This window comes from Hermetia illucens, chromosome 4 (genome assembly GCF_905115235.1).
Source record: "Hermetia illucens chromosome 4, iHerIll2.2.curated.20191125, whole genome shotgun sequence".
In the NCBI taxonomy this organism is placed as follows: domain Eukaryota; kingdom Metazoa; phylum Arthropoda; class Insecta; order Diptera; family Stratiomyidae; genus Hermetia; species Hermetia illucens.
The window spans coordinates 147,679,474-147,703,840 of record NC_051852.1 but is presented as its reverse complement, the minus strand read 5'-3'; the positions used below and the strand labels follow the sequence as shown (position 1 = coordinate 147,703,840).

At 41.3% G+C, this 24,367-nt stretch overlaps 1 protein-coding gene across 3 annotated transcripts in view; it reads right to left on the bottom strand.

Moving 5' to 3' along the window:
• The window catches only part of LOC119655212 (solute carrier family 12 member 4), a 497,211-nt gene that overhangs the window by 8,862 nt on the left and 463,982 nt on the right, over window positions 1-24,367 (bottom strand). For 2 of the 3 annotated variants that reach the window (XM_038060988.1, XM_038060986.1), the window contains exons 10-17: window positions 18,076-18,211; window positions 17,833-17,989; window positions 17,284-17,543; window positions 16,856-17,108; window positions 16,292-16,654; window positions 15,822-16,227; window positions 15,453-15,560; window positions 15,069-15,122 (exon numbers count right to left, since the gene is read on the bottom strand). In XM_038060988.1, the coding sequence (XP_037916916.1) occupies window positions 15,069-15,122; window positions 15,453-15,560; window positions 15,822-16,227; window positions 16,292-16,654; window positions 16,856-17,108; window positions 17,284-17,543; window positions 17,833-17,989; window positions 18,076-18,211 (1,737 nt within the window). The remainder of the gene's footprint in view (window positions 1-15,068; window positions 15,123-15,452; window positions 15,561-15,821; window positions 16,228-16,291; window positions 16,655-16,855; window positions 17,109-17,283; window positions 17,544-17,832; window positions 17,990-18,075; window positions 18,212-24,367) is intronic. The other variant, XM_038060989.1, reaches the window with a different exon arrangement.

The following is a 24,367-nucleotide window of genomic DNA, read 5'->3' as shown; positions in this document are numbered from 1 at the left end:
GCAATAGGAATAGGTTTTCACTTTTGACTTCGATTTTTATTTCAACTTGTGAGCCAAGAAGACTACATACAAGAGATTCGTTTCCCAGCGCATTGCTTGAATGTGTATGGTGAAAGAAAAGCATTGCACATGTTCGACGTTCTTCAATCATCTGCGGTTTTACTTTGGCGATAGGGTCGCGTATGTGGTGCATGGGAGGGGAAGTATCCACAAGAAAACTATCCAGGCTTCATCGACAAACGCAAGAGTTAGCTAGCTCGTACCTAAGCTGCGTATTTGCCTTTGACGTTCCGTGCCGCCTTGCTCTTGTATGTAGTTTCCCTGATGTGAACTCTTTTCGAATTCCCGAAAGACGTGTAACTTTCCGCTTGATTAAACGTAAAATGGTAGGTCGCTTTTTCTTGTTGTAGCTTTTGCTCCTCTGAAGAAACTTTCTAGGGACCATAGGAGTTTTTTTGCGCCTAATTTTCATCAACACTAAATTCTTTAACGTCGGGTTCACCTATAGAGGATGACGAAGGCGAAACTAAAGATGAATTCTATTCCACCTTAGAATGGGCATTCGGTGTTCTATGGTGTGGCGATATCAAGATATATCTGGGTAAGTTCAACATATAAGCAGACACATAGGGAAACAATAGTAGTGCACATCGGCATAATAAATGGAAACGGACAACTTCGCTGTTAGCTCGTTAATTAAGCGTTCAAAAAACGACAAGGTCCTACCTCGGCAAAATAACTCCAGTGAATTTTGATCATTACCTAATCAGGGATCAAAATCTCTCATTTAAATGAGTTGTTTGGCAGCATTGGGCGGAAATTTCTTACTTGGTCGGAGATTGGATCGACATTTTTCCCAAGAGATGGTCCTGGGTCAAGGGTTCTCAACATACTAACCTTAAATTGGTCTCATTTTGAAGGGAAGGAGCCAGGATTCAACACAGTGTTGCCAATATGTCGAAAATCATGCCCTACGGTCGTTAGAGTCCCAGTACATTTACTTTCTGGACGCGTCTGATATTAGCCGCCAGAAGCAACAAAATAAAAAGTACTATATATTATCCTACTACGATCATTATTGGAACTCAGGCTCGCTAAAGTGCACTTTTATGGTGAGACCATGTATTTTTTTATACGAAAGGGATATCCCCAAAGGGGAGTTCTGCTATCATCATTGTGGGCCATGCTTACTAGACAAGTCAGGATATTACGCCTAGGAAATTACTCACGTTATCAGTATCCTTAGTATGAGAAAATTTTTAATTCTGTCATGTTATTCACATGACATGCTGCTCCTAACTCTAGACAAAGGAAGAGAGTTTGGCAATGCACTTAACACTAACCTCAGGTAAAATTATAATAATATGTTGAGATCAGGGAAAGAGATAACTAAGATATATGGGTAATTGGAGTGACTCTACTATGCTTAGCCTTACCTAGTCCTTCTTTATAAAAGGCCACGCTGCAGGCCGACCCAGAAAGCACGTGAATGTTATAAGAAACGATGGGAAACGATCAAAAGCCCCATGGAAATAGTGATGACTTAATTTTGGATGGTGATTTGAAAGCCTCTCGATTCTATCCTGACCAGGAATATGACCGAGGAAAGCTTGTTTAGCGAATTCTGCATTTGTTGGAAGGCTGGTTCAGTCGGGAAAATCTTATGACTAACCCAAAAAAATAGTTTCCTAGCCTGTGCCAGAAATAGGATGCTGTATTAATTCGAACTCCCATATATTTCTGGAAAACAACTTCCGCTGTTGAATGAGTTAAAGTAGCTAGGAGTGTACGCTGGCCAAAGGTAGAGCAAAGGTTTGTCTGTTGTTGCTGAGAACTTATCCTGGCCCAAAAATTAATTTGCCTGTGTTAGGAGTGCTATGAAGAGTATAGCTACCTTTCCTCGGATGTGTTGTTGCAACTGGTATCCTGGAACCAAATAATAAAAGGAGTGTGGCGGAGTGAACAAATTTTTGACAGCGAAAATTGGTTTTCCATGTCAGTTGGATTTCGAGAGGTCAAGCAAGAGAAGAGAGGTTATTCCTTGCAATTAATTTAAATAATTTAAATTAAGTTAAAATAAAAATAATTAATATTTATTTATAATATTTTAATATTATTTTATAATATTTTAAAAGTAATAAAAATAAACATTTAAATTACAATTGATGTCCCCGAAACACAAACGAAAATCGGAATTCGATTTTTGGAGTGAAGTAGTTTGTGACTACTGGTTAATTCCAGTACAAAAGTTTGTCTATGAAGGAAAACAAAATTCTCACATCCCATTACTTGTGCGACCGAGAGCAGTTCGTTTCCAGTTGTCGAGGACGCTCAACAGGTGGCGAACGCGAAAATTGAAAGTGTGGGCTATTCGTACTGTCAGAAGACTCCGCCACGATTGTAGCAATTCTTACTCGCGGCAGCGAACCCGTCAATTACCACGTATTCAGGCGCACTGAGGGAGCCGGCGCCCCCAGGAAATCTAACAACCATCGACCACCAATTAACATTCGTAGCAGAATATGCCAAAGGACAATGACCAGCAGTAGCGGTGCTTCGCAACAGCTACCTTATGAGGGCCCCTTCGAAGACCTTGAGCGAGGCCGACATTATAATAGGCTCCAAGTCGGGAGCATGGTCCCCTTGGCACTAGTAAAACCCTTCGTCCAGGAAGAAAAGGCGACCAGGGCGAAAGGCATGTGACGTGGCAGCCGGGTTGAGGGAACCATGCGTCCGGTTCCTCGCTGAAACCCCCCTTTAGTTTCAGCTGGGAGTGGCGTGTTGTGGCGGAGCGAACAACTTGCGAATCACGTTAGCCACGACATTTGGAGTTCGAGGAGTCACTCCTCGCAATTAATTTAAATAATTTAAAATAAACTAAAGAAAGTAAAAGTAATAAAAGTAGAGGAGAGGAGAGGCTTGCCACATACGAAGTACAACTAAATGGTATGTAAGCAACTATTGGACGCGAACACAGAAATGCCATCCACAAAGTCACTAACCCAATTTTGAAAATGGACAGTGATTTCATGTCACCCAACTTCTGCCGGGACTACAGAGTCAAGCCATTTCCTGGAAAGGCTGTCATCTAAGAAACCAGAAACCCTTCTGTCTACCGTAGAAGGGTCAAAAAGTGATACCTACAATGAATCCGAAATGTGACATGTAGGTACCTTTTGGGCTAACATTCCCCTCTAGAAACTGAAGAAATTCAAAAACAGGCCCTGGTAAGCATCTTTATATGATCGGTGTCTACGACGAAGACCTTTCATGCAGGCTGATTAGACGAAGAGGATGAGCCCGCCTTTCTTATTAACTTAGACTGCCCGTACTTGTGCCGTACAAAAATAGCAATGCTCTCGATAGGGGCTTGATCCGGTGTACTTGGCGGAATATCCTCTGTACATAGTGATTAGGACGAGACTATTTACTTGAAGGAAATTTGATAAATCAACAGGCTGCAATGTAGGGCCACAAGTCGGACCCTACACAAGTTCTCTGTCCATCTATTCATTCATAGTTAATGGATCAATTTGAGAGGTTTGGGGTCACTCTTTCAATGAGTGTCTATTGTACTCATAGAAATAGTATGTGATTATGTTACCATCTTCAGATTACAGTTGCTAGCCTGCTGGATGAGATATTTAACAGCATCCACTTTACTTAGTGATCTAATACATATTTAATAAGGACTTAAGCGTATTCAGTGGATAGTTTCTGGGGTCGCTGCCGAGTTATCAGTCCGGTCCGAGGTTGAACACCTTGTTGCCTTGAAGTTTTTATGGATAGCGTGAGCCCATTGTTTCGAAATTCCGAACCTGAAGGATTAGTTCGATCATTGTCTCCGTTTTGAGACCCGGTTGACTCGCGACTCACCTTTCTTTGTCCTTTAGGACTGTGATCGTTTAAGATGGCGTTAAGATGGAACTGTGGCTCATTTTTGGGATAAAAAATGTGGCCCTGCAATTGTCTAGTCTCCTTTTTCAATCATAACTTGCGTTAATCATATAATTTTTAGTAGAGACTGGACGAAAAATGCATATATGCCCTGTAACTAAATTAGAAAAAAAGCTGAGCACCGATGTTAACATTTGCCTGCCCACTTCACTTGAATTGTCTGATTTTTCCGTAATTTCTGAGGTTCTATTTCCACGGTTAACCTCTGTCCTAATTGGGATTTTTATTGTGCAACCGCAAAGTATACTATATTTTCCTGCTTCAATGATTTAATTGAAAAACTAAAAGTATCTGAATATTGGCTATCAAACTCATGCAATCGTGTAGTTTAGAAAAGCAGTGCCAATTTTATTAAAAAGTTTTGCGTGTAACGAACATTGTGCTTCGCTTTTCAATTTGGTGGAAACAGTCATTTTGATTATTCATGAGAGGATATTATTGCGATTGTTGATGAAAAGTAATGAAGCGAAATGATTTAATTATGGTTGAATGGTTTTAAGTATTTACTCTAAATATTAATTAAGTATTTATTGCAAGTACCAATAAATTTGGCAATTAATGTTTCGAATAATACATATTTGTACATATGAGTGAAGATATTCGACCATAAAAGATTTTTTAAATGTCACTTTCAATTAATTACCAATTATAATAAAAAATTGCGAACAATCAAAGTTGCTTCTCCATGAATCACTTTTAAATTTTTTTTAAAAAATTTCCTCTAAAGTTGTAATTATCTGAATTGAATTACTTTTTCCTCGCAGTTTTTCCGCTTGCCTGGCTCATTTTCCTATTCATTGCAAGTCCTTGAAACTTGCTAATATAAAAGTTCGATATTGCATGACTTTAGTCCTGTGCTTTACGTAGATTTCAACTAGACGTCTCTTTTTCATTTTGCTCCCATGACTACAATGCAAGTACTGCCATTGAAAGTTTCCGCGATTATAAAAATGAAATTTTATTTAACTTTCACATTTCAGTTTCCTCCAGGCTTTCTACCATATTTCCACCAAATTTAAATATTGGAGAAGAGCTTAAGAAGTTTTGTGAACTTCTTGGGAAAAAAATGACAAAAGAAAAGTATGACGATGAATATGGGCGCTTTGGAAGAGGTTTTAATTGAATTTCTTTTTTATGTATGCAGAGTTAAACAACTGCAAAAGGATTTACGGAGAAAACCCCTAACGTATTCTCATTAATCACATACACAAATTCAACTCCTGCATATAGTCCGGAAAATCACATTGAAAAGTTTGAAACTTTAGCTTCTCATCTGGCTTTCATAGACTAGTCTCCACTTAATTACAATTTTGTCCCATTATATAATGTTATCCTTCAAGTACCCGACCTGAGGAACAAGTTCCAAAGTGTTAAGAAAACGTTTGCTTGAAATACGAGGGCTCTCCTACTACAGGAGTCATGTGAGAGTTTTTGAAATTAAAATTTCATTTTATCGGATATCTTGAAAGCAGATTGGAGCACATAATCACCTTTTTGTTCAAGGAGCTTGGAAAAAATGAGGGCATGGTTGATTAAAAGGATAATTTGAAACGACATTATTCCTGTGAGTTGCAATTAAACGAAGTTGTTTGATTTTCATGAATGCGTTTAGAAGGAGGAGAAAAGGTTTTAGATAGTTCGACTAAGTTTAATCATAAACTCAATGAATAGGTAATAGTCTAAGATACGGCCAAATGAAACTCGTTGTTAATTGTGCTCAGTTGGGATCACAAAGGTTAGGACCACTTTATTTCGTCACGTGCCACTCAATGTGAGACCATCTTAACACAGCTTAATTATGAAAACCTTGTTGCTCCTAAGTTTAGCTCTGAGGACGGTAGGTAAGTGCAGGGAGTCTGGAAGTCTAGGGTAGTATTAATTTCCAGGAAAAGCTAGTCAATTCGGCTTCCAGGCACTGCAGTGAACGGGAGATTTGTACTGATCTCTGTCGTTCTAATACTTTAGTAACATCATTAATTTGTTATTTTGTGAGAAATACCTAATCAAACCAAGCTGGGCATCTTGCTAATGCAGGTGATATTGTCAAATAAGGACAAATCGTAACCCATTGTCATTCCATCTCAAGATAAGGCATGGGCATTCGAGGTTTCCACAAGTCCTTGCCATGTTAGGGTTGAACCGGTTTTCGGAGCTCTTTTTTATTAGAATCCTACTGACAATCAAAAGAAGCAGAAAAGGGTCTTTAAATTCAAGATGTAGGTTAATAGGCCCATATCATGTAACTTATATACTACAAAATTTGAAACAATACTCCTAATCCGAGGCTTCTTCAGGAAAATTGCCTATGAAACCGGTATCAGCAACGAATCAGTGCCAAAAAATGAGCCTAATATCAAACTGCATCAGCTTCAAAAAGATTAGTGCCTTACTGGTGAAAACAAGCTCGCGCTGCTGCAAAGAGATCAACGTCGGGCTGCTGGTTACTAATAGGAAAGGCATCCTCTTTACTGTTGAGAATCTATTCACCATGGAGCAAGCCCAAAATAATCAAAATGGCAATGTTCGGTATGCGGGGCCTTCTGGCTTATAGGTACTCATTGGAGATTGTCAAAACTGTCAAAATTCGCAATCAATTATGGTTTGGCCAGATAACCCTTGCTTGCGTGTATCAAGGGATCAAAATCAACCAAGAAAATTTATTGCCAAAATATTCTCGAGACTGTGGTACTTCCGTGGGCCCATCAGTAGCTTTGTGATGCGACTTGGGTTATTCTGTGGGACTTCGCTTCGGCCCATAAGGCGAAACTGACTTAAGGATGATAAGGATGATTTTCCAAATTCCATCCCCTTTGAGGAACGGCTGCCCTATTTGCCAAATCTCAATTCGATAATCTACAGCATATGAGTGATTTTGGAAACAAAGGCCTGTGTTTAACGCCACAAAATCCGAGGCAATTAAAGTAATCATCTGAGTGGCAGTGGGACCGATTGTCTTTCGGGAATCTGTGGCCTATTATCGAACATTTCCGGTCACACTTAAGCCGATTGTTTTATTAAATTCTTTTTATTTAATAGAAGTTCATAGAAGAATATTTTTCTTCTATTAAAGGTCTATTTCGCATAACTGATACGTGTGGTCTTGATATTTGGATCGAAGCTAGGCTAGTGAGACTCCTTCCAAACATAGTATCGGTGATTCCTTCCATATTCCATCCATGATCGAGATATATTTCTATAAGAATTTAAGAGGCTGGTTTCCCTCCAGAACTCCTGTTCGAGTTTATTTGAAGGATCTTTTACTATCCAAATTCCTATGACGTCTGCCTTTGATGATGAAGGGGGGGGGGGGGAGGGGGGGGGGGGAACGGGGAAGAATTAAATAAACACATCAATGATGAGTATGATTAATGTTTTGAGGTAATATCACTGCCAAATCGACTCGGTTTGCCTTTATTTTCATGCAAGAAGCAAGCGAGTCCTTTGCATTGGATTTCTGTGTAGTATCCGGAATGGCATCTTTGCCGGTTGAGTTTAAAGGAAAGCTTATTATTAAAAAGTACGTGGAGAATGATCAGGGGTTTCGTATTAGAAACCCTGGATTATCACATTCCTAACCGCACTCCCCTCTCGCCAATGGTTTATAAGAACAAGTAGTTAGCTTTGTTGCGCTCTAAAGTTTTAAGTGCTAACCGGCCACAATGGCAATGAACGCCGCCTTGCGATAATAGAAACAAAGATATTGCGTTGGATCTGCGGCATAACTCACTATGATCATGTCCAAAATGTGAAGGAGCATTCTTAGGATGAGGTTTTGGGACAAAGAATCAATGCCTGAAGATGGGCATTTCACTTATACATGGGAAAAATGACGTCAGCGCCCAAACAAAACACCGAAAATCTCCAATAGCAGCGGTTAACTGAAAACAATGAAGATAGGACTTTCTCTAAGACTTTGAAATTATGAAAAGTGTCTGCTATCTTGGGTCGAATATCACAGCCGATAATGTTATCATGTTGAAATCTACTCACGCACAAAGGAGCCTATTTCAGCTCGACAAGATCTGCTGAAACGTCTCACCATATGTAAGGTCAAAAGCTTCTACTCTGCAAGACAATGATCTTGTTCGTTCTTATGTATTCTGCCGAAACTTGGAATTTTAGCCTAAGCCAGGACTCGCGACAATTGCTAGGGATATCGAACTATCGAAATTCGCGCAAAACCGGGATGTTTGGAGTTCCCTATAAAGACTGCGTACACCGAACACCGCCCTTGACGATGATAATGAAGATTAGAATTGGTCTAAGTGAATCAATCATCAAATCGAACTGAAACACCACAACTTGTGTTTCTGTGCGTGTGGCAGACGGACAAATTGAAAACAAGACAGCCAGTTTGACCTGTAAGTAGTTGCCAGAGGTTCCATTAAGCGCGGTCCTTCGTGCGGACAAGGGAATATCAACAAGGTATGAACATGCACGCATTTGGAGGTGTGCATGGGTGTGTTTATTCGCAGGTAAGGCAAGTGGGATGAAAACGTCCACATGTGCACAAGAATGCCTATGGAAGGTTTTACAGAGCAATAAACCCAAATGGATGAAGGTGTAAAGTTACAGTGAAGGGACAAAGAACTCCAGTACCGGTGGCTTTAGGGAGTGGACAAACCCCAGTGTTGAATAGCTTAGCCACCGTTGCATCTTAATGGCTTAGAAAGGATACGTCGCTCCATATGACGTCCTCAATAAAAGTCTAGAAGGTCGCGTTCAAGGACAAACGATTGGGTTCCTAAGCCGTAACAACATTAACCGCCCGAGCGCACGAGGTCGCCCCTCCGTATCGCGTACTGAAGCATTCAGGAAGGGTTCAGCGATTATTAGATCCTAAACATGTAGTGCGGTAAGAGACTGCGATCAGAGGATTTCTCTGAACATTCCGAAGTGTGGGGATATTTTCACTCTGGCGCAGAAAAAAAATGTTGGGCAGCATATGGGCCCAGGAAAGCTATCCTTCATTTGGCTTGGACCACTATCTCAGCAGAGCAATTTAAGTGGAAATACTTATAGGCAAGATGGAACATAGACGGCAACTATTTCATCAATAGCAGAGGCAGAGCTTAAGCTTCGAATTGCGTGGTGCATGTTAGATGGGTGATCTGTCGCTCTAGGGGACAAATCTTTTTGAAGAGATGCTTCAAGTGTTTGTAGGAGGGATATCTGGCGAGTGAATCCAGAAGTGCTGTTGATTGACTTGTCCGATACAGAAGATTTGGGGAAAAGGGTGACATTGGCAGGGAATGTAACGTGTTGTGCGCAGAAGTGAGGGTCTGGATAGTGAACATACTGTCGAAAGTGGTCAGCATCGTGAGTTTGAAAAAGGCGTTATTTAATGTGGGAAAATTAGGTTGATAGACGGCATATACCTTCACATAGGTTTTGTTCGATGATATGCTGGACAACCTTGCCACGGACGCGTATCACAGAATGGAAAGTTCACTGTCAAACCTGAGAGGGGGGGGCGGGTCGTTATTTGAAACCCTTCACGTAGCTAGATGCCACATTGGCTAACGATGGGCAGGTTGAAATACATCGTAAAAGAGGATACGGTTGAAAATTATGACTTTTGTTAGTTTTTCACTAGCTTTTAATATTTTGGAACATTAGTGAACACTACACCCGCAGTGCCCGATTAATCGTCTTCGACATGAAGAACAAGCTAAGCAGTTGGGAGCCTCCAAGCCTAAGAACTGGAGGCATGTCTAGTTGGTCTGCGAAAACAATTGACGAACAACCATTTATGGAGGTGTGGTTGCATATAACTGAGGGATCATATGCGATTTATCCATACTGGAAGATTATACCTTCCTCAATAGAAGACCTAACTGGATGTGTCGAGCTACACGAGGAAGTGAAGGAACGTACCTTTAGGGAAGTTTGAAGAAGCCTCAAGCTAACTACACAGCGAAGTAAGAGGGACAGCGGATTTCATGATTTAAAGGTCAAGCAGGTCTGCAAACCACATGTTTAGCTGACGATTACTCAGAATTTCTTTCCTCAGAGGCGTAGACCCGGCACCTATATACAGAGAATCTAGATTTGGTAATAACACCTGAAGCAGTGAGGAAACTTAATGGTATTCCAAACAAGGCCCTTAAATTAGCTGTTAAGTCGAGGCTCGAAATATTTATGGAGTTGTATGAGGAATGTTGAATGGATTGCATACTATGGAAAACTTGTAGGAGCGAACGACAAACTGCTCCGTTGTAGAAAGTCTGGGAAGGTTATTAGCCCGAAAATTCGGTTTCTGTACAGTTAGATCAACTGTTTACACCTTCAAACCTGATAACGATTTGACTGAAGAATCACGGAAAGCAAGAATCTTGACGTGCGAAATGCATTCAACTCGGAAATGGAACCAATTTTAGCCTAATGAAGAAGTTGGGGAGGATAAAACGGTGCTTATCATGTAGTGTCAGAAGGAAATAACCGCCTGCATCAGAGAGGGGCAATGATATACCTTGTAGCCAGGATAACAGCCTTGAGAGAATGCTGCGGCTGTTAAACCCTCTTAGATGAAGCGGCTTACACGGTAGTGGATACCATGGGGATTGAAATTTTGGCCGATAAAATGACACGAATCTATGATGGGTCCGGCATAGAGTCATAGATTCATTCCCGACATCAAGGTGTCGACGTACAGACGGCATGGTGAGATAAATTGCGATTTCACACAGTTTTTCACGGGACATGGTGGATAGGGTAAATACATGTGCAGGTTTAAACAGAAGAGTTCCCCTAACTGTTACAGCTGCGCCGTATTTCGGAGGTCCGAAGGTTGCCTCGAACAGGCAACCCAGCAAATCACGTATGTTTTCCTGATGATTGCTCAGAATTTCTCTCCTCAGGGATGCAGACGCGGTAACAGTATCCAGAGAACATTAGATTTGATATTATTACCTGAAGCAACGAGGGAACTTGACGGTGTACCAAACAAATTCCTTAAACTAGCTGTTCAGTCCAGGCTGGAGATATTTGTGGAGTTGTTTGAGGCATGATGGAAAGATTGCGGAATGACAATGTTGTAGAAAATCTGGGAGGCTTATTAGGCCGATAATTCGGTTTTTGTATAGCCAGATCAACTACACTTTCAAACCTAATGCTGATTTGGCTAAAGATGCATGGAAAGCAAGAATTACTTAGTGACAATTAGGAAGTGGAACCAATTGCAACCAAATGAGAAATTCCGGGAGAATAAAATTCTATTTAACATGAAGGGTCGTAAGAAAATAACCGCCCATATTAGAGACGAGCAATGGAATACTACCATGCTTTCATTAAGGTGCTCGTGCTAACACTGCTCTGACAAGCATGGTACCAGATATCAGGGACCCGCGATGTAGCCGTAGGCTCTTTGTAGCTACACTAGTGAACTCCATACTGCTCTATGCACCGATAGTTTGAGCAATTGCACTGTGTATGACTCGCTTACACGATGAGCGTAGTTTCTAGGATGACAGCCTTGAGAGGGTACTGTGGCTTTCAAACCATCCCAAATAAAGCACGTGCGTAGGCACGCGCTAGTGGGAATCATGTCGATGCCCGGTTATTCTCTTCGGCACGTGAACAATTTCAAAAAGGAGGAATCGTTGAGTAGGTAGCAAGAACGCTGGGAACGGGCGAAGCAGGATCTATGGATTCAAAGATTGATTCCCTGCATCAAGGCCTGGATGCAGAGAAAGCATGGTGAGATAAACTGGGATCTCACACAGTTTTCCATGGGACATGGTGGATACGGTAAATACATGTAGAGAGTTAAACAGAAGAGCTCACGTAATTGTCCCAGTTGCGACGTATTATGAAGGAGCACGCCTTCTTTCATTTTTCATTCTTTTATTCGCAAAGGAAATGAAGTGTTTAGAAGAGACAGTGGGAAGAACAATAGCACCACAAAGTCTAACTGGGGAAATGCTTGCATGTCAGGAAAGCTGGAATGTAATTGGTGGAGCGGATTTAGTGTAGGTTGAGAAAGGCAGAAGGGGCGAGAAAAATGTGGTGAAGGGAGGGGCTAGAACCATGTCCATCCCACATCGTAATATTTTGTCGTGATTCCGCGAAGAAAAGGACAGGAGCTGGGGGTGAGTTTTAGTGGGTAAAAATCCCATACACTGGCGTATGGTCTGGGGAAAAAAGACAAATGGAGAGACAAGAAACAGAATTGAAGGTCTGAAAATGGAAAAAAAAACTGGCGCCTATAGTGAAACTGTTGAGAAACGAAATGAAGCCTAATAATGGATGGACAAGTTGCGAACAAGAGGCCAACAGAAAAAGGGAAGGTGCAAATTTACCCAGAGACGATTTTTGTTCTTAGTAAGGGTAATCTATCGCATGCGAAAGATTACTCTATAAAGGCAGGAATGCCAGCCGCATCCGAAGAATCCACATGATCCGAGAATATGCTCTTCACGCGAAAGAGTGATTTTTTTGTTTGAGTTATTCATTTTGAGGAGCAACTTTTTACATTTTGCTAGTGGTCTACACTCAGGCTACAAGGCCAGCAAAGGCTGAAACCGAAGGTTTTCGGTCGATATAATTTGCATCTTTATCGGGTTTTTGAAACAATATATTCGGAGTTAATAACATCTGTATCCGCTTTCGGCGAGGCTACTTTGTAGGGTGAAGCAGCGTCTGAAGAGTTTGTCTTTGCTCTGCCAAATGAAAACGTTGACCCGAAATGCATAGCGATGGAAAGGAGGAGCGGGATAACAGACGAAGGAATTCAGAAACGCATTAACCTCAATCAGTGCAAGGTTACATAGGATTTTCTTGGACTAATCTTAAACGTGAGGCGGTAATTGCCATTATTAGTGAGCTGTGCAGAAATCGACTGTAATTCGACTGGTACAGCGGCGATATGCTTGTGTCGCTACCAAGCCATACACTACAGGATGGGTCATGCAGTCAGTGGCTTTCTGGGAGCGTAGATAAATGGTACTATATATGTATATGACTGATAGCACAAACCAATCTATTTTGACAAGAAAAGCTTATCTGTAAGGAAGCGTGCAGAAATCCAAGTCTGGTTTTCCTGCGGAGCAAGAAGGATTGTTCTAAGGCATTCTGCTCAGAAGCAGTTGTGATAAGACGACTCATAGCATAGCAACATGAAAGAGACGGATAGTTACCAAAAGCCCCTAGGCGCGATTGTGATTTCCGCAGTAACAGGAGAAGAGCCTTAAAATCTAGTCTAACCCGGATATATTCGTTGAATTATTTGAAGCGCATATGGCTGAGCTGATATTTCCTGCAACGTGCAAGCGGCAGAAGTTGGTACTGCTATCTAAGTCTGGTAAACGTCTAGACGAACCGTTCTCCTACAGACCTATATGTTGTCTATACATTCTGGGGAAAAGGTTGGAGCGGGTAATATACAATAGATGATTTCTATTTGCTGAGAGCTAAGTGGGCTTTATAGAACGGCAATATGACCTCCTTAAAGCTAGATCAATCACTGATGCTATCAAATTGGTTACTACCTTGGCATAAAATACAATTTACAGAAAGGGTCGAAGCGGAAAATATTGCGTGGTAGATCCTAATACGAAAGTTTTTGTGCGGATTGGTATTCCCACCTATCTGCTGCTGCGCTCTTATTAAAATCGACTATGGAACCCACCATTATCTTACCTCCACGAGGGTTCCACAGGACTTCGTACGAGGTGCACTGCAGTGGAATTTCATGCACAATAAAATCTTTGGATTTCGGAGGACTTCCCAGTGGTAGATTATTCAAAACATCTTGAAAATGCCAAGTTATACTCATGCGAAGCAATCAGTGCTGTTAAAGCTTGGTTACCGAGCGCTGGACGACCGTGAGAGAAACTACGCTCACATTACAATCACAACATCCCTTCTAACACGATCATCAAATACTTGGGAGAAATGATGCTGCTTGACATTTTGGCAGATAAAGTCACGAACATATATAAAGAGGGCTTTATCACTCTTTGGAGGAGGTGGAGATCGATAAATAGCAACAAGGATGGGAAGAGATCGGTGCCCATACAGACTGATTCTTGCCATCAGGGAGTGTTTGGAATAAAGGGGTAGGCAGATCAATCCTACCCCGTTTTCCGCAGAGCTGGGAGGATACCGTCAATACCTTTACAAGTTTAATTTCAACCTTTTACCTTATTGATCACATTACAAAGCAGTCTCATAGGACCCAGACGGAGGAGAGAAACCTTGAGGAGACTCTTGGTGGAATGCTGATCCTGGAAAATTTTGCACGTTGCTAGTATGTCAAGCATATTGGAATAGGTTCTGGCTATGATCGCTTCTATTTAACGTAAACAGGACAAAGTGGAATAAACAAGGAAAGCGTGATTATGAGCGTCGTCTATAGAAGAAAGGAGACCTGACTAGACTAAGCTAACTCCGGCCTGTGACAGGTGGATAGATGGGTAGACAAACAGACGATTTCAGTAGGATTTTTGGATCTTTTGGAGGTTCAGCAATTTTTTTGGATTTGGATATTTTAAAATTTTTGGGTCATTGATATGTTGAAGCACTTATCCCTAATGAATCAAACAAATGTAAAGAAAATCAAGGAGGATCCGCCCAGTTATCAGCGGGGCCGTACTTGATGCAAATAAGTCTCTCCAAATCTCCAAAGTGTGATCCTCAGAATAAGAATTTAGCATGATCAGATGATACTAGAACGATGATGAGCAGCGAGGATGGATGGATGAATGTAACTCAATGAGAGATGATAAGGCTCGAATAAAATAATTATAGTTTGATGAAAATGTCTGGAATCGTCCTTAAATTTTTTGTTAAAAAAAGGAGAGAGGGCCGGAAAAATTGGGAACATTTTTTAATTTTTTTTTGAGGACCTTCAAGAGTAGGACATTCCAAACAGTTTCATCAATCTATAGAAGCACCAGTTATGTATATGGAACACACTAAACATCATAACGATAACATGTCCTATGAAGGATAACAACAATGTCAACATGAATGTAAGTACGTAATTATAATGATAAACGTTGTGCTAATGTGATTTGGCATATATGCCTAAAGGAAGTAAAAAAGAAACACTTGAAAGGAAGAATTACGCTCGCCAAGGAGCGATTTTTTTTTCTCTATATTATTTTTACCAAAGGCATTTTATCCTCGCCAGTGCCTTCGCTGAAATCCACCAAAGTTTGCACCTTGTTTGTGTGAAAGAAAAATATGTATGATTTTTACGATTGTTGTTTGTACTTTAAACCACTTTTCTAATAATTTTTAAATTTATCTTTTGGTTTGGGATAGTTTGTCTACAGTTTTTGGAGCTTCTACGAGTAAGTGTGCATCTAATTGTCGTATAGAGGGTGTACTGATTTTCGTTTGGAGTTGAATTTTGAGACTTATCTAAATGTATCTGATTTGGTATCTATTCTGTTTCATTGGAGAAAAATTTCAATGTCTGCACGTCACTCTGTCTAATTCGTGTTTCTATGTCTAAGAAGGGTGACTGATAGTTGAATATTTGTACTTACCACGCCGAAGCTTTCTTTTTTGTTCAAACGAAGTTCTCGCAACATCTGGTTTCGTTGCTCCATCATAAGTGTGCGCTCATATGTGTAGGCTGATATGTCACTATTCATCTGAAAAAGGAAAGTGGGGAGTCACCATGGAGTTAAGTTCTTCGAAAATCCCGAATTCTTTTTGGAGTATTGCCTTTTGTGGTGGATTTATTCAATCCTTCTTAATTGACTTCTATTTAAAATTTTCAGCCTTTGAATCTTTCCTTTGATCATTTCTCATTTACAAAGCTGGCATTTCATTTGAATTGTGGATTTTCATGTCTGCTTTGATGAATTCCTGGAAAATCCACCATAAAAGGCACCCAAAATTTCTCAGCGTACCATTTCAACTACTTCAACTTCAGCTTCAATACGTAAATGATAAAGGAATGTCTTAAGATCTTTTTTCATTTGAATTGAATTATCCTCGATTTGTGCTACGGTGAAGATGCGCATTTTGCAGTTCTTCCATGTACGATGTTGTTTGAGCAAGAATGGCAAGAGCATGAGCAAACCACCATCGTGAACTATCCACCAAACATCGATGTTTCCGTAAATTTTCTGTGATGATTCAGGGAAGAAATTGATTCCTTTGGGAACGAGAAGGGCCATACGAGATGCGGCAGCAGTTCTGACTCCTTGCAAGAAAGCAGACCAGCTACGTCCTCTCTCGTGTTGTCTCCAGCCATATGGCCAGCCGATGATTACGGTGTTCGGTTTCATGCCACCAAGACCAATGGTTTGGATGCTGTTTAGAGTAGATTGAAATTGAAAGATGATCCTTCAAAGACAGGAGTTAGAGGCCAACTTACACAGAGCTCATTCCATCTGGGATATTTCGGGCAACCAATGCGTCACAGAATCCTTTCACACGTTCGTCATCCATAAGTTTCCTGATATTTTGTTTGGCTTCGCAGGCTTTATTGTAGAATTTGTATTGATCTCCTTCGATGACAGCAACACAAATTGTAAGACCCTTGCCAGCTTTAAGTTGTGATGCGAATGAGAAGATTTTCCGGTATTTGGGTGCGTATTCTGAGTTGAGTTTTGTCAAAACCAAAATTTGTGGGCGCCAATTCTTGGTGTGTGGTGGTCCTTCTTCGAGACGGAGAAGAGAGTAGCGAGCTGCAGTTAAGGCCATACCGCGGATACCATCACCCCATTCCTTCTCAGCTCTGAAAGTCAAACGTTTGCATAAGGATATGTCAGACTAGCTTCGTGACCGATATCATTATAGAAGACGTTAAGAGTGAAAAAGTGTCTCAACTTCAGCTAACAACTATCCTTTTTAAAAAGTATAATCGAATTACTAAAAACTTTTCGTCCTCATTTTTTTAGAGATACACCAATTTAATCTTTACTCCCAGAAAACTCACCCTCGGTATTCAATGTATTTGTAGATTACAATGGCCATTCCCATAGCGATGAGAGCAAAATACCATGAAGTCATGAACATTACCGAAATGCAAAGTGTAAGTCCAATTAAGGATAGTGACCAGTGATAATACTTGAAACGAGGACGCCAGTTCGGTGTTCGCAGAAGAGTTTGAACTGCACAGGCAAGATTAACGAATCCGTAGCACATCAGGAAGAACATGGAGAGCAACGGAGCCAGGATGTCGACATTACCTATATAAAAAGAATAGAGTCAAGAAGAATGGAATGAAATCATTATTTAAATTCCACAGATAAGAACGACTACGACGACATTGAACAATGGAATTACGGATGCATTTTGAATTGCTCGTTAAAAAAAAAAACTTCCAGCGTTAAAAGTGGTTCTCTACTATGTAAAGATACTTACCTAGGAGGATACCGCATTGGCAGATACATATGGTTAGCAGAAGGGCACGTGTCGGTTCACCGCGACTTGATGATTTCGCAAATGGAGCAAGGAATGGTATGACACTGTCCTTAGCAATAGCTTGAAGGAGACGCGGAGCTCCCGTTAAACTTTGTAGACCGGCACCTAATGTAGAGAGGAATGAACCAATCAAGATAACCCATTGATTTGGCCAGGCAATGTTCGCTACGACTAGTTTGCCTCCTATCGATTGTCCGAATCTGCAAAAAGACAATTTCATATATTAGATTACTACGTGAGGGTTGCATTAGTTGGAAAAAGTTTCTGGAGTTGAACGACGGTCAAACTCGTTATCATGCTCAAGGGGATGACATGTAAAATAGATTATATGGAATTCTAGATGAGTTTTATTAAACATTTCATTAAAACTTCTAATTGAGTTGAGGATGATAGTACTTATCGGGAATTTGGAAAAGTTGGAAAGTGCAAGGATAGTTTCAGAGCAACTGGGCTCTGTTTGAGACGTGACAAAAGAGAAGTCATACTTACTTATCTCGAAGTAAAAGGTTATCCACAGTTCCAGCAAACAGTAAGACACATGATAAGTAGACTGTACTAGTCGTTAAAATGGCACAAATTGTTCCTATTGGTATACTTTTCTGTGCATCAGCGAGATCACCAGATCTGTTGGAGCCAGCCATGATACCTGAAGGGTGTAAATTATAAGAAAAAAAAGGAGTATGTAAGCATTGCAGGATTATCGGATTTGGTTCCATTAGGGAGAACACTTACCTGTGACGGATGGGAAGAAGATACCAATTAAAATCGTGAATGTTGTTGTGATGTCGGCAAACACTTGATTGTATGATGGGCGGTTCATTCTTTCAATATCAACAGGTTGACGACCGTAGGCAATATATTGTCCAGACTAGAATGCAAATTTGGGAAAATTAAGCAGGCTTTACAAGTGTGACTAATTTGATTAATTTTTTTTTCTTCTTCTTCTTCTTTTTTCTTATATGAAGTACTATTTAAGGACCATTTTTTAAGATTTGGTAGGGTGCATAAAGGTTCTGGGGGATTAAAGCAGTAGTAAGGCTACAAATAAAGCCTCGCCATGAGTATCACCACGGCACTGATTGATACTGAGCGCAAGCTTAGCATTCACAGCAGTGCGAGGCATATCTACTAATTTTGTCGCAATTACGAAGTTTCCAGGAACTCTGCTGGGGTATCGAATCCTTCAATGAGGAATTCCTTTTGAGGGTATATTCTCTAGGGCCCCGGTTCCTGGCTCCATGCTCCTCACATCAGTTCTTTGCAGTCCCTCACCAACAGTGGTATACCATCTCGCCTACGATACAGCACATGAGGTGTCACAGGATAAAACCAATTTGAAGGACGTAGAATCAGCCGCTGTCCACCACGGCCACTATGGTCATTCACCCACCATCCTGTAGATACAGCAGTGTCGGGAAAGTCCTTTCCTATTTGGAAGGTAGTACCGTACGCATTATTGCATCCTAGCGTTTCACTTCTAGCAAGAAATTGACCACCAACGGTATCTTTCATCACATGAAATTCCATGTTGCTTAGATTGCGGATGTCAGAGTAGGCCAGATAGACACAGAGGATGTAATCAGTCCTTTGAGTCTGCCATACGCAAAACACAATCCGGAGTGGAAGCAAGGTTCCGCGGGAAGAAAAACTCCTTGAAACAACAAGGTTTAGTCATGAGGAAGACCATCTCAAGCACAAAGTTCAAGATAGGGCACCTTTGGGCATAAACATATTTGATGTATCTATATGTGACCCAAATTTTACTACTTGTAGGGGTGATACGCGTCGTCATGATCCTGTAGGCCATGTCACGCCGGATCATCTTTAGATTAAAAGGAGGACCATTCAACAGTACCTGCATAGCATCGGTAGAAACATTGTGCAGTACAGGAAGACATGCTAACGAGGCAATACGTTGACCGGAATAAAACAGATTCCTTTACCGTTATGGCTCACTCACTCAAAGGAAGGAAACCTATAAGTAGAACACAAAACGAAAACTCCCCAATATATGGATTTAGCAGCTTTCCTGGTGAGACCCTACTTGCACTTCGGGCCAGGTTAGGACTGTAAGAAAGAAGGTTCATGAAAGTCCAGCGGATATCGGTTCCGCGATTGAGCAGAGACGTGAGATAATGCATTGTGGTGGCGTGGCCTCACGCCAACAGTTTTCCACTCTGGTGGTTTTGAAACGGCTCTCTGAGTTTCTTCAGTTTGCCACAATATATGTCAGTTTATTATTGTTCCAGGTGGCATAAAATTGACCAACAAATACCCTTTCTTGCCCCGAATGAAAGTTGCCATGACTTTGCCAGTAGACTAAATTTCAGCAGTGTAACAATTCTTCTGTGGTTCTTCCGCATTGTTGCAAAAACTGATGGGCACATTTGGCGCGTTTCTGTTTATGGTTTTCTACGAGCATCTCGGTACCTACTGCGCACATACCTTTGGTAGGCTAGTTTTTCGATCAAAATCTGGTGAAGTATGAAGCTGTAAATCTCAGGAACCCGAATAGCAAGTTCGCTAATGGTGACCCAAGCAATATTCTCCTGACTTTTCCAGCAATCCTACCACGAACTCCGTCGAGTAGAGAAGCGAAGCGACACACACAGAAAAAGAAAGCCTGGGAGAACGAAAAAGTCTGTGAACTCTAGAGCCACAAGGAGCAATCGCATCAGGGGGGAAGATTTACCAATAAGTCAGCGGGATGAAGCCTTATACACCTTGATGCTTATCCTGCCGAGACAAAGAGGGAAATCTGATCCGATAGAATGCGCATATTGGAACGATGGGCTGAGTATTTTGATGAACTGGTCAACAACCTGCATATCGATGAGTTGGAGGTCACGCCAGCTAAAGACGATGGACTGACGGTGCCACTACCAAGCATGGAAGAAACAGTCCGTGGAACTTATCGGCTTAAAAATCATAAGTCGCGAGGAGCCAATGGAATTACAGTCGAACTAGTTAAATATGGAGGCGACCAACTACACCTAGGGGTTTATTAACTGATGCTCAAGGTGTGGGACAGAGAATCAATGCCTGACAATGCCAAACATAAAAAGGCAGATATCACGCAGTGCAGCAATTATAGAGGTGTTACGTTGTTGAGTACCATTTAGAAGATATTCTCCGCTATCTTGCTAGGCCGGATAGCCAAATATGTCCAGAACATCATTGGCCCATACCAAAAAGGCTTCACTCTAGGCAAACCAGCAACAAATCAGATTTTCTCTCTTGGTGGAAAAACTGCTGGGGAGAGGTGCTGTGTCGCGAATTGTGATGAGGCGACTTCTGAAAATTATTTAGGTGTTATCCCCTACGGACCTCTATGGATGGGGCTGCGATTTCCGCAGTAACTAGAGAAGAACAGTAGAATAGGCAACAACAAGCTACAGGCCTGGCCGGTATACCGAACAACGTCCTTAAATTTGCGGTGAAATCAAGACGTTTTCGCTGGGTTGCTCGAAGCATGCATGTCCGAAAAGATGTTTCTCGCGTCATGGAAACGGGAGAAGAGGGTGCTGCTACCTAGGGCTGATGAACTTCCAGGCAAGTTACCTTCTTGTAGATCTATGTGTTACCAAGATACAATGGGAAAACTATTACTCCCGGTTGTTAAGAGTGAAGGAGACGTTTCTGATCGACAGTGGTTTGATAATGCTAGATTAACCATTGATGTCACCAAAATGGTCACTGGCTTGGCCGATAATGGAGTTTACAGAAATGGTGAAGATTGGTACTGACACCTATTTGGTGCTATAATCGGAACCCATCAAGCAGAAAGAAGGCTCTGGTATTATAGCGATGACGAACGTAAGGATTACATTGTTTCCGTGGGTGTCTCATTGGGTTCCATTCGGACTCATTGAAATGGAATATCATGAAAATATTGTACTTAATCTTCCGTTTCCGGGGTGGCTAGAGTTATGCCGACGTCAAAGTATTGGTTGTAGTTGCAATCTGGACTTAGCTATAAAGAACTGGAAGTTAGAATTGGGAGCTTTATAACTCTATAAAATTTAATACTTGAAAGTAATCATAAATGCAAGGCTCGGTTTTAGATCACGCGCGGTAATGCCAGATTTTTGGGACTTGGGTTGCCACTAGAAGCGGTAAAAATGGAAAAGTATAAACTAACGTACAAGCCTCACTTTGTAGTGCTGAGCTATTTTTGATGAATCAACCTTGGTTCTTTTGCTTATGGCAAATCGGTATGTCCCAGGATCCCTTTCTTACGGGAGAGTCGTATTGCTTATTCATTCAAGTTTTTCACTTTCGTTTATTTGTGAAAACTAGAACCTCGTTTAGGGTCAGGCTTGTAGTCAAATCCTCCTTGCAAGACTGGATGGGCTCTCTAGCAAGTCCGCGGGGTTCTCCGTGTGGATTGATTAATGATTTCTGCTTTACACGTCCGTTTCTAAAAATAATTTGCACTCTTTCTTTCGCTGGTGTTTTTCAAGGCTCTTCCCCATATGTGCATGAGGCATGAAATTGAAAATCCTTCGGTAATTCAAAATACAAAATTAAAGACAAGACGAGTCGAGGATAGGGAAAGTGCCTGTCTTGGTTCCTACACTAAACAGGTAGGTCACCAGTTGGCATCAAACCGGTCTTGATCATCTGAAGGATAGAGTTCTTCTGGATCCCGGAGACTGTATGTTAGGAAAGGTGTTGCAACTCCAATTGGCCCTGAGCCGAGGCTAGTTGTTGTAGGACACTATCAATTAGTCAATCCTTCAACCCTGAAGACCGTTTATTTCCCGAAATGGTAGTTGGAATAACACTGCTTAATAGGAATTTAGTAGAAGATGATAATGAGAATCTTTCATTGCTCTTACAGAATGAATTTTCGGAATTAACTTCCAAGTGTTTCACTAAAATATAAAAGTCTTTCTAATGTCATCTAAGATTTGTTAAATTCTAGCCATTCCAGTCGATATGAGCACCACCAGGGTTCCCAGCAGAGAGAACTCTCCTCAGGTAGCCATCTAGGGTGGTCCCCAAATGGGAGTCGCGCATTGTAGCTAACTAACCCGTTCTGTGGTTGCAGGAGCAGATGACGATATACCACAATTGCCAGTCCTTTCGAGACCAGGACCGACGCCTGCTCAGCCGAAAACCACAGCTCCCTGGGCAGCCATAATTTTAGCTCAGTATCGGGCCGGGCATCCCACATTCGGAAAAAATTCACTGGAAATCAAATGAAGGGGCCGCGACCCACGGGAGGCAGAAAAGTGCGGCAATGGTTCCACGAAATAGATTTGTCAATCAGAGCCATGCTAAAATAGAAATAAAGGAAACAAAAAAAATATTTATTGTTCTTTCAATTAGTCAAGGAGCAGCACTTACGGAGTAAACCCCAGATAAGACTGGTACGAATATATAAGCTAGAGAAGCTAGCGAAATCTTAAATGAACTGCTGCACTTTAGGAAAGAGGCCCCAAGGTGCATAGTGGCGGCGGTAGACAGATTGGATGCATTAGAACTTCCCGAATCTGCCCTCGTTCTTAGCTGTGGGTGCAACCATATTAAGAAGGTAACATTCAGTTTCAAAACAACAGTCGCACAGAAATGGAGCGTGTTACTACCATAAGAACTTCGTTGAAACGACCATGCATTACAACCTTCTATGCAGCTTCAGGAGCCAAAGGAACAGCACCAGTTTATTGTCTTTGTCCTGCCATATAAGCAGGTACCCGGAAAAGGTGCCAGTCTGACTCAAAACTAACACTCGCGTCATTCATCAGAATATTATATAAAGTCGCGCAGATAGTAATATACCTTGGTCTCTCATTTGTATGGTCGTTTCCCTTTGCAGACCTGGAAATATAAACTTTTGGTGACAAATTGCCTTTATATTAGGGCCTCCTTCCTAAAGAAGGTGACGTTTCATTAACCGGACTACTCTCTGCATCTTTGCTGGAGAGTTCAAGTAGTTTCCCACTCATTTTAGTGTTATTGTCAATCTAAACACTAATAGATGACCAGGAAATGTCTCCACCGAAGGACTTACCATAAGTATTACATAATGACCACCTATCCACCCATCTTCTCCATACTTTGGATACTGCTTAGACCGAAATTGAAGGCCGTTCAAGAAGCGTGCAATATGCTGAGATAGTTAGGCGTTATCAGGCATTCAAGCAACCTGTTTGTGTCTTCGTCATATATAACCATGTTAAAGGAAAAAATTGTGGTCACCCTGGCTTATACCATGTATAGGAGCCGTTAATTACTTCAGAGCGTGTATTCTATGCAGCTTAAGCATAATCTCTGTTCAATGATAAGCTTTGTATCGCAAAGAGGTGTAACAAGAGATGGTCAGTTGGATTCCTGTTGAAGACAGGGACTTCATCATTGGTTTAGTCAAGACCCTTAGTAGCGTCCAGAGATAATTTCTTCGTGTTAGATGCAGCAGCTCGACTATATAAGTCAACTGAGTACCAACCTCGTTCATATTTTAGGCGAGTAAAATGCTGTGGGAGAAGCGCTCTCGCGGGTTTGCGTAACACGACATGGTGAAGAAATCATCAGCTCGCCACAGACTCCAATGTAAGTTTGCTGATTGCAGAGACCACCTCCGCTCAAACTCTAGCCTTTTCCGATTGAAAAGGATCACATCCTCGGCGATGCCTCCACAAGCATAGTAGGCTTTTGACTGCATTCCTATGGAAAGATCACCTATAAGTTATCGCATCCAAGGGATCGAAAAACACCCAAGCAACTAAAAGGGAAACTGATTTGGTGAGACGTAAAGCGAATGCACTCCGCACCAAAATCAAGGTTCCGATAACACTTTTCAATCACGTTAAGTTAGTCCTAAAACCGCTATTGTGGACGAACGAGTAAGATTATTTAAAAATAATTGAAATAACGACTTACACAGATTTTGCGGTGGGTCGAATTCTTTGGTATGCCTCTCACCATTACAGTAGCTGGCTTATTACCTAGTTCAAAAGTAAGACTGTATGGAGGCACTATATTCCACAAAGGAGTGGGCGGGTGAAATATGAGTATATGT